This window comes from Cyphomyrmex costatus, unplaced genomic scaffold, assembly GCF_001594065.2.
Source record: "Cyphomyrmex costatus isolate MS0001 unplaced genomic scaffold, Ccosl1.0 scaffold125, whole genome shotgun sequence".
In the NCBI taxonomy this organism is placed as follows: Eukaryota; Metazoa; Arthropoda; class Insecta; order Hymenoptera; family Formicidae; genus Cyphomyrmex; species Cyphomyrmex costatus.
Genome location: NW_017275229.1, coordinates 351,849 through 363,347, shown reverse-complemented (window position 1 = coordinate 363,347; position 11,499 = coordinate 351,849). Strand labels below are relative to the sequence as shown.

The 11,499-nt window shown below is 34.9% G+C and overlaps 1 protein-coding gene across 1 annotated transcript; it reads right to left on the bottom strand.

The window, feature by feature from the left end:
- Window positions 1-4,400: 4,400 nt before the first annotated feature.
- On the bottom strand, window positions 4,401-5,665 carry LOC108782403 (uncharacterized). Its single transcript, XM_018550682.1, has 3 exons — window positions 5,565-5,665; window positions 4,745-4,877; window positions 4,401-4,645 (listed from the first exon to the last, which is right to left on the bottom strand). Exons 1-3 carry the CDS (start codon window positions 5,574-5,576, stop codon window positions 4,401-4,403), a joined length of 390 nt encoding a protein of 129 aa, XP_018406184.1. The 5' UTR covers window positions 5,577-5,665.
- Between the last annotated feature and the right edge of the window lie 5,834 nt (window positions 5,666-11,499).

Genomic DNA, 11,499 nt, shown 5'->3' with positions numbered 1-11,499 from the left:
AGACATATTTCTGATTTTTCGGAATTTCATTACACAACTCCACATCCATTATCTTCGATATTTTTACCTCTAGTTGGTGCACAGGAACATTTTGTCGTTCAACAAGAATACTTGCATTCTAACTCGGAGTAAATGGAGTAGTGATTTATTATTATTTCGTCGCTGAAGATGGTCTAAATTGCAGACCGAAACGTTCGACGGGGCATCTTAATGTTAATTTGTAAGATTATTAAAAAATTTTTTTCGCATTGTTAACTGCGTTTGACTCTTAATAGCCTTTAATTTATGTTTTATTTATTTGTTTTTAACAATAAAGAGTCCATAACTAGTTTATATAATTTTATTAAGAATTTTTGTATAAATGAAATATGCAACTTTCTAATAAATCAAAATGTTACTCTCTATGATGATGTTCTGATAACTCATCAAAAGAATTGCCGCAATTTTCAGTTTTCTTAATTGAAATTTATTAGCCTTTAACCTTAAATTCATATAACACTGCAGCTGACAGCTGTGTATAATTCGCTTGCGCGCGCATTCCCTCCCTACAGTCATGCGCATTACCAACTACGATCTTAATCTATTCCTCTCTGTCAATCTACTCGCCTTCACTTTCGAGAGACTATGCTCCTTCCAGTACTATATGTTCTAAGGCTGCCGGCTGATGTCACACATACGCACTAACACACACGCAGGATACTCATATACGCACTACTACACACGTACCTCGCCATCTTGTTGTTCCTATCATGGCCGAAACCGGAGATCCGGCCGGCCTCAGCTCTTTCGGCTGTGTTAGCGATCTAGTATAGTATAGACATCTGTGCTATTATGTAAAAACATTTTGGGATTTGTCACCGTTTGTGGAGAATGTCGTATTGTATATAGCAGGTTATGTGTGTAACAAAGTGTACAAAAAAATATATTGTTCAACTTGTGAATTACAATTATTAGGCAATACTATGCTACTGTTATCGAACATAGAGAACCAAGGACCATATATAATACCAGCATTAGATGTTTGTTTCATTTGTAAAACAGCTGAAAAGATTATACGGTAAAATTCTCATTGTCTTCGTTACGTTTTATTTAAATTAATATATAACTTTATTACTTGAAAAGATTTTACGGAAACCAATATTTTTACATATCCATTCTTCTCATAACATAATAAACTATTGCTAACATCTTGTTTTGTATTAAATACAAAGTAACTAATTTTGCTTAATAAAGCTGTTGAATTTAACGCCGCGCCTACGCATTTGAACGATTTGAACATCTCTCCCAGACAACCAATAAACGGGCATTTATTATCCTTCTATGTTTCTTCTTGTCGCATCAATATAAACCACGCCTCACTAGCCATATAGTAGTATTACATATATATATGGGCCTCCCTCAGCTCTGGGGGCCAATCACGTAACTTTTTCTCTAGGGTGGAAACGTGAAAAGTGAAAACTTTTATGAATGTATGTATAAACATATACACACATACATGCAAAAAATTTTCACGTTTCCGCCCTAGGGGAAAAAGTACGTGATTGACTCCCTGAATAATAAGGTGGAAACACAATAGGCACAGGCAATAGGCATAGGCAACAAGAAATAATGATTCGTCCAATCAGAGCTCTGGGATATAATATCGAACTTAGGGTCTACGCACAATAGGAGAAATATTAGGAACATATATTAAATATAAGAATTTTAACCTATCAGAACTGTGTACTGTGGAATGTACGCTTTCTGACAGGTTGAAATTCTTATATTTAATATCTGTCCCTAATTTCTTCTATTGTGCGTAGGCCCTTATATCTCAGAGCTTTGATTGGATGGATCATTATTCCCTGTTGCCTCATGGTGGAATACTTCCACCATAGGTGTGTTCCGAGTTACGCATGAAGGGCGTATACTGCATTACTGGTGCGTAGAAAGTCTATAATTGGAGTGACGCCATACGGGTATCACTTGTGATTGGTCCGTCATGTTTTAGCTATTCCCTCCAGTTTTTCAAACGCATTATTTTCTAAATTTTGTATTCATGCTAAAAAATGCTAAAAAATTATGACAAATTAAAAAAAAATGGTAATAAATAAATACTGTATACAAAATAATGTAACTTTTTGTATATTTATTACAAAATAATGTTATTTATTGCATGTTACTTAATACAAAACAATATTATTTATTGCACGTTATTTACGCTATGTTATTATTATTTTCATAATATATCTTTTTTTAATGCATTATTGCAAAATAGTATTGTACATACATCCAACCATATTTCTAACTGTTTAATGTTTAATAAGCAAGCTATTAATTTCTATCAATGTATCTGTACGCTGGCTGTTATACTTAGAGTCCTAGATATCAGAGAAACGCAACCGATGTTCCGCGTCCTGATTAGCTGACTGTCAGCCAATCATGACATTCATTCAGTGGTATTAAAAATGGCTGACTAATAGACGATTGGTGGATATCATATTTCGTCTGCAAAAGACGCCATTTTTATTACTTTTCTTAGTAATTTTGCGATACTGACTTAAGCCGGTTGCGCTTCTCTGATATCTAGGACTCTAGTTACACCTAACCCTAATGGGCCTTCTACAATAAGCCGTAAGCACAGTATATACAGTAGCGCAACTCTCCCGATTTTATATTGCCTAAAATGGAGTACGCATGCGCGAAATATGGCAGTTACTAGACTATGCCTTTCACTTTTCATCCTTTTTTTCGCTCTGTCAAACCTATTTATTTAGCGCATGCGCACTCTATTTCCGCCAACATAAAATCGGGAGAGTGCGTTACTACATATACTGTGCTTAGTGCTAGTGCGTTTTGACAGAGCGAAAAAAGGATGAAAAGAGAAAGGCATAGTCTAGTAACTGCCATATTTCGCGCATGCGCACTCCATTTTAGACAACACTTACATCAAAGTAGAGTCCTAGATATCAGAGAAGCGCAACCGGCTTAAGTCAGTATCGCAAAATTACTAAGAAAAGTATTAAAAATGGCGTCGTTTGCAGACGAAATATGAAATCCACCAATCGTCTATTAGTCAGCCATTTTTAATACCACTGAGTGAATGTCATGATTGGTTGACAGTCAGCTAATCAGGACGCGGAACATCGGTTGCGCTTCTCTGATATCTAGGACTCTACATCAAAGATGCCGACAGAGAGTTGCGCTACTGTATATACTGTGCCGTAAGTCACAAATCATAAGTCATAAGCTAGAAATGGACCAATCACAGTCGTCAATTTTTAGTTTCTTACTTCCGATTTATGACTTAGGGTGCTGTCCCATGACAGTCGGATTTCGGAAAACGGAATCTCGGAAAAGTACTAAATCGGAAAATACTAGACTAGAGAGAAGACACAGCAGTTGGCACGCGCATGATATAACGCGTTGTATTCTATAGTTTGTTACGATGCGCGTTACGACGTTAAACTACGACGCGATACGACACGGAAATGGTCACGGTGTCGTTTGCTACGACACGAAAATTACCTCAAAAATTTATTTTGTTTTGAGTAAAAAATTATCAGTGGTAAGTTATTAAATATTGATTAATATATGAGTATTTATTGTTTCCATTATATGTATATATGATTATTGTTGGAGATATACAGAATTGAGTGCTTGTCTGCTTGTCGGTCCGAAATTTTCATGACTCGGTTTCCCATGGACCAATTTTTCCGGAATTATGAAAAATCGGAAAATTTATTTTAAATATTTTATGAAAAAAGATAATTATGATATAGTAGAAGTATCTATAAGAAAATAAAATCCCGATGTACTTTTTATTATAACAGAAGATAATGAATGAAACTTTTAAATTAAAAGTCGGTTTGAGGTTAGAATAATAGTCCGTTTTCCGAAAAAGTCACTCCATGGGAAACCCGGTAATCAAAAAGTCGGAACAAAAAAAGAATGATTGTAGTAATTAAAAATTTAAATAATTTTCAAATAAAATTGACTTTTGAAATGAAATTTATCTTTTTCTATTATAAATTATGTGATAGGAAAACATGACGATATTTTAATTTTTCTCTTAAAACTATTTAAATAAAATGTTGTAAAAAAAAAAAAATGTTAAATGTTGTAATAAAATGATAGATTGGCTCACACATAGCCCTTTTTTTATTTTATTTTAATATTTATTAGTTAATTAAAATTAATATAACAGTTAATTTTTTAATTGTTGTATTAATTTTATTTTGCAGATATATCATGGGATCGACAAAAATGAAGCTGCTTTTGACACAAGAAATTATTAAATGGCAACGAACTCTATACTCATTAATGATTGAAGAAACACGACAAAAATTGTTGAAATTATATTTATATTTATTGCGGAAGACTGTACAAACTATAAGTGTAGATTATCTTGAATAAATATATTAAATAAAAATTTTACCATTTAAATCTTTAGACACTTTTTTCCATAAATCATTCTTTTGTCGACTTCGTTCTTTTAAGGGCATTCGATAGTCATATAATGCAGGTCTCTTTTGGACAGCATTTATTAAATCTTCATCAATTGCTTGTTTATTTATTGAATAAGAGTCATTATTACTCATCTCTTTCGCCACCTCATTTCTTTCTGTATAGTTTTCTATATCATCTAATTCATAGTTTTCAATATCTAAATGATATATATTTTACATTAATACATACATACGTATTATTATATTTTACATTAAATTAATAATTATAAGAAAAATAAAACTGAAATGTACTATACCTTGTATGGAAATATGTCTGTTTTGACTATCTATCACTAAGATTTGTTCCTTTTTGTTATCAATATTTAGACATGAATGCATTGTAATTTGATCCTTTTTTAATACCCACTTACAATAACTACATATATATCCCTGGAAAGGAAAAAAGTTATATTTTTTAATATTTCTATTATTATTATTATTCAATACCTATCGATTACTCAATAACCAAATCTACAAAACAAAAACAACAGGGCTACGAGAGTCAAGCTAGATATTTACTGCTAAAATTATCATAAATCAACAATAATTAATTTCTAATAGATATTTCGACCTGTATTGGGTCATTCTAAATGCAGTTAACATACAATTTAAAAAATTCAACAGTAAAAATTATAAGAATAATATTATTTATAAGAACATTTTTTCAATTGTATGTTAATTATTGAAAAAGACGCAATAGGTTGTTCGAAAGTTTTTTAGAAATTGATTTTATTGTTTATAATAAATTTTATAATTATAAATATGTAGCTTGGCTAGTAATCCTGTTGTTTTACTGTTTTAATTTTAAACTATTTGAGCTATATTAGGTGCTTTCCAATTGATGACACAAGTCGACACCAGTGTCGTTTTATCTTTGTCATTCTCTAAATGTCAAGAAAGATAGAACGACACTTGTGCCGATTTGTGTCGACTTGTGCCATCAATTGGAAAGCACCTTTGTGTACCAAGAATCTAACCTATAAATGCATAAACTTTAAATTTATAAAAAAATTTTACTATTTTATGTTATTAAATACACATTTTATAAAAAAATTATAGTAAATGAAAATGACTTACTATTTCACTCATGACGAAATAAATTTTTGAGATAATTTTCGTATCGTAGCAAACGACACCGTGACCATTTCCGTCGTATCGTGTCGTAGTTTAACGTCGTAACGCGCATTGACCAGCATTGACGCGCATCGTAACAAACTATAGAATACAACGCGTAATCATGCTCGTGCCAACTGCTGTGTCTTCTCTCTAGTCTAGTATTTTCCGATTTAGTACTTTTCCGAGATTCCGTTTTCCGAAATCCGACTGTCATGGGACAGCACCCTTATGGCTTATTGTAGAAGGCTCATAAAATTGACATACTGTGGCAGTACTATTGGGTAGACTGAAACCGTGTATATCTCTTTCTCTCTCGCAGAATTTCGCTAAAACATGGCGTAATCTTTCTTATAGCGCTACTCTGATTATAGGCTCTCTACTGGTGCGTAACGCTTTGAAATCGTTCCGTTCAGTCAATGCGCATGAAGCGCTTTAGTTATTCGGAACGATTTCCTATGCATTCTATGCGAGTTCAAGATGGACACTATACAAGACGTCAATAAACAATTTCCAATAATTGTAATTTCTTCTTTAATACTTTTAAAGAAAAATGATGAAAGTTTCGATGATAGTTCCGACTCGAGCGATAGTGAAAATGAAGTCGAAGGCATATCTCTAAGTGATATGCAGAAGTTATTTTTTCTATTAATGGTAGATAAATCACGTGGAAAACAAATTAGAGTTGAAAAAATTATAGATTACGTCGATCGCGTAATTCCTAATTAATATAACGTCTAATCTATACATTAAATAAATCAAGGTAAAATAATGCCATTAATTTTGATGAAAATATTCAAGGACTTTTAATATAACAATGGGCGCGTTCAACAGACTCAACAGTTGAGTGAGCGCTCGCTGTTATTGGTGTATTCTTTTAGATCATCCAATCAGAATTTTAGATCTGGAAGAATACATCAATAATAGCGAGCGCTCACTCAACTGTTGAGTCCGCTGAATGCGCCCAATATTCAACATAAATTAAAAGGGCGAAGTAAGAGTCAGAAGTAAATTACATTTAAAATAATATTAAAATGTTAACATATTTACAATAGAGAAATATTACAAAAAATTGCTTAAAATTAAAAACATGATGTCCGTTACTTAAAATTAAAAACATGCTGCGCGTAACAATTGTTAAAATTAAAAACATGCTGCGCGTAGCAAAATTGTTACAAGTGGGAATTGAATACCGGCGAAATACTGGCCCAGTACCAACTTTTAGTATTCAGTACCGGCGTGATATCGGATGCCAGTATTGGTATTATACTGGTGTAATACTGGGATGATAGCAACGGGCCAAGATTCGAAATACAGTATTGTTATGGTATGGGATTACAGTGTTGTAATGTTCCTAAACGTCGGTACCATTATAGTACGATATGACAGTACGGGATTACAGTACCACAACAATACTGAAAATCAGTACACATATTGTACCTAATGCAGTAACAATATTATACCAAAAATGGTTACCAAATCATAATGCTGCAACAGTACTAAGTACCAGTACTGATTTATAAAACACACACAGTACTAGTATGGTATCAAAAATCCGTACTACTTCTCTGTATTGTAAGAGTACTAAATATATCGACACTGATATTTAATACTATAACGTATATAAAGCCAAAAAATTTTTTTTAAAAATTACTTAGGAATTTATATTCGAAACATAAACAGGCATTTAACAATACATTTAACATTTTTTATTTTAAACATTTTTACACAGTGCATTTAACATTTTTTTATTTATCATCCCAAGTGGGAACAGAATACCATATATATGTGCATTTAACATTTTTTATTTTAACATTTTTTTAAAAATAATTATTAAATAGTATTTTTATCACTTTCTCTTTCTTTTCTGCCACCGCACCGATCAATTGCTCCCAGAACCAACGACTCATTGCTGAATTTATGTGTTTTTCTTTCCGCATTCCAAATTTGCTTATCAGAATATCTGTCAAATAATTTTTATTTATTTTTATGTTATAAGCTATAATTAACAAATTAAATATTAACTGTCATATAGGACCGTTCTTGTGAGAACCATAGACTTATACTCATAGACTGCGCATCTCAACGGGCCGACTGTCGTCTGGACTAGAGAGAGAAAGCATGAGTGGTCGGAGCTTTGTCTCTTTCTAACGATTACCACCATTACCATCGTTAGAGAGAGACAAAGCTCCGACCACTCATGCTTTCTCTCTCTAGTCCAGACGACAGTCGGCCCGTTGAGATGCGCAGTCTATGAGTATAAGTCTATGGTGAGAACACAATCAATAAGAAATATGATTTAGCCTATAACGGTCGAAGCTAGATCTTTGTTAAATAATTCAATGTGAATTATATATATGATATATACATATATACACGTATACAAATGCAGCTAAACTACTGATATAATATCACGAATACTAACATACCTATAAGTAATTTATAAATCTTGGTTTTGCTAAAATTTAATTTTTTATTCTCGTTTTTTTGTCTGCCGAAAGCTGTAAACAACTTGAACGTTTTTTAACATTATTGCCGACAGAGTATCGTGAATAGCTTTTTTATATGTTGACGTTATGTCAACATACTTCTCAAATAATAAACGCTATAAAAAAATGCAAAATTAAATAAGAATATTTTCTTAAAGATAAAAATGTATAATTAATTTAAAGATAAAAATAATTTAAAGATCAAAACGCATTTTTACCTTTAAATTATTTTTATTTTTATTATATATATATATAATTAATTTGAAGATAATTATTACCATGGCACCTTTTTTTTCATCAATATCCATTGAAGCATCCAAATTATTAAACTCATCTAATGTGGATGTTGGTAATTTAATTGTAATAATTTGTTTTAATGCAGAAATTGAATTTGTTTCTTCTTTATGTGGCAAATTTAATAATAAATTGTTTTGCAAATCTTCAAATCCTTTTCTCAAATCATACAAAATACTTTTTTTTAATATTATCTAGTTTTTTTTTTTAAAAATGCTTGTACTTTTTCGTAGCAAGCATCAGCAACATCTTGAACAAATTCTAAAAAAATATATATATTTATCTTAAAAAATCTAGAAATCTAGATTTATAATTAAGCAAATATTTTTTACATCAAATAAGAATAAAGAGCATCACAAACGATAATCAAACTTTAATGTACCATTATCTAAACGTTCGTTGCGAAATTTTGTTTGTCCTGACGAGTTCAAATTTTCGTGTATGTTTTTATCACTCCTAATTCAATTAATAGATCTCCTTAATGGAGCCTTCTCATGTCCCAAAACAATTGACCAGTGCCGAGGAGAGTTAAGTACGTGTTTTATTAAAACGGGGGAACACATACTGGACTATATAAACCGTGTTAAAGAGTTACGTTCTTCGATTTTGGACGCTGAACGCCGAATACATGGCTCAGTGGATAGTGAAACCGCCGCGGAGATCGACGTACTAACCGCTCGATCCTTTTGCGACGGACTTCCTTCGCTTTATAGAATCCAGATGAGTCCTGGATGTTACTCGCGCCTTTTCGAAGCTTTCACAGCTGCTAAAACCCTCGCTCAAAGAGAAGAGTTAGAGCGACAAAGGAGAGATCCTCGTGCCGGACGGAATGATACCGCGAGGTTTTCTGCAACATCATATAATCCCACGTTCCGATCGGAACCGCGAAGGGACATGCCGGTCCCACGACAACAATCCATGCCTCCTGCATATAACCGCAGCATAAGGCAACCTGACCCTGTCGTATCGCACCATAACCCTCGCGCCGTAACCGCGCCTAAAACACCCCGTGACGTACAATCGACCGTGTGGTGCCGGTATTGCAAATACTCCGGACACGAAATTCAAGATTGTAGAAAACGACGGTATAATAATGCGCGCCAGGGAAACTTAACAAGCCCCCCGAGTCGCTCGGACCCGCCTCGGACCGGGGCACCGCCAATGCGTCCAATCCGCCCCATCGAGACTGTGCAAATGGAGCAAGCGGAAACGCCCGAGTCGGAGTCCTCAGACTGAAAGATTTCTCACACGCGCCCGCTATAAAAATAGAGAGCAACGACCTCCTAGGAGATGCCGTGCTCATGGTAGATACAGGCGCCGCTCCAAACTTAATTAAGCAACATAAACTAAAACCGAACACTCGTATCGATAGATCTAACCTACTACATTTAACGGGAATCACCGACGGTAAAATAGAAACCTTAGGGTCAATAACTATTGCCGTTGCCAGCCTAGAGCTACCGTTATATGTAGTACCGGACAACTTCCCGATATCGCAAGACGGTATCTTAGGTTCCGATTCTCTTCGCGATAACGGGTAGGTCGATTTCATAGAGCAAATAATACATCTGAGCGATGCACGTTTTCCTTTCGTCGGAGCAGAAATCATTAAAATACCAGCACGCTCAAATGTAGTACTCAGTATCCGTGTAACAAATCCGGAATTAAAATCGGGTTACGTGCCCGATTAAACGTGCACGACAGCGTCTACTTAGGAGATGCCGTTGTGACAAGTCAAAGCGGTAAAACGTATTTACGAGCTTTCAATACAAATCCCGACGAAGTATCTATAATCGTCCCGTCGGTTAAACTCGAGGATGTGGAAATCGTCACGAATCCCCACACCTATTCCAACCGATCATCTTCCCCTTCTAAATCGTCACTGTCTCCTTCTAAATCGTCACTGTCTCCTTCGTGTCACTCAGATGACACATCCCTTCGACATCATAAATTACTCCCATTAGCTAACCTAGCGAGCGAAAGGAGCATCGAGGTCGAAGGTCTATTACGCCTAGAGCATTTAAATCTAGAAGAATCCGCACATGTGCGACGTTTAATCGAAAAGAATAACGATATATTTCATTTGCCCACCGACAAGCTGGGACACACGAGTGTGACGCGCCACACTATTAACACAACCGACGAGCTCCCAATCCACACGAAGCAATACAGTTTCCCACCGATTCACAGAGATGAGATAAACAAACAAGTAAAACAATTATTAGAAAACGAAACCATTAAACCATTCACTTCACCATATAACTCACCTCTGTGGATTGTTCCCAAAAAAGCAGATTCGAAGGGTAACTGGCGTTGGTGTATGGTCATAGATTACCGCGCGTTGAATGAGAAAACCGTGGGAGATGCGTACCCTCTCCCTAATATAACTGAAATTTTAGACCAGCTCGGTAGCGCGAAGTATTTTAGTGTTTTCGATCTTGCATCCAGGTTCCATCAAATACAAATGGATAAACGCGACGCACATAAAACTGCGTTTTCAACACCGTATGGCCATTACGAGTTCGACCGTATGCCCTTCGGACTGAAAAACGCGCCCGCAACCTTCCAAAGGTTGATGGATCTGGTACTTACCGGTCTACAAGGCAACGAACTCTTTGTGTACTTAGATGATATTGTGATATATGCGAGCTCACTCCGAGAGCATGAAATGAAATTTCATAAATTAGCTGTCCGACTCCGCGAAGCGAATCTTAAATTGCAACCTGATAAGTGCGAATTCCTTCGCAAAGAGGTCACTTATTTAGGACATATAATCGGCGAAGACGGGGTAAAACCGGATCCCGCAAAAATCGAAGCTGTCAAAAACTTTCCACAATCAGATAATCCGAAAGGAATAAAGCAATTCCTAGGTTTGGCGGGATATTACCGCAGATTTATATCGAATTTCGCGCAAATCGCTAAGCCATTAACTGACCTTTTAAAGAAGGAAACCGCGTTTGTCTGGGGACAAGTACAAACGGAAGCCTTTAATAAATTGCGCGATGCGTTATGTTCACAACCTATTCTCCAATATCCTGATTTCACGCGACATTTTATCTTAACTACCGACGCCTCGAATTCAGCGATTGGCGGAGTATTGAGTCAGGGGACTATTG

What these genes read in the sequence shown, in the direction of transcription:
- LOC108782403 (XM_018550682.1), bottom strand. An exon ending in CAGACATATTTCCATACAAG is followed by an intron (nt 4,646 to 4,744) that starts GTATAGTACATT and finishes TATATCATTTAG; the next exon opens with ATATTGAAAACTATGAATTA.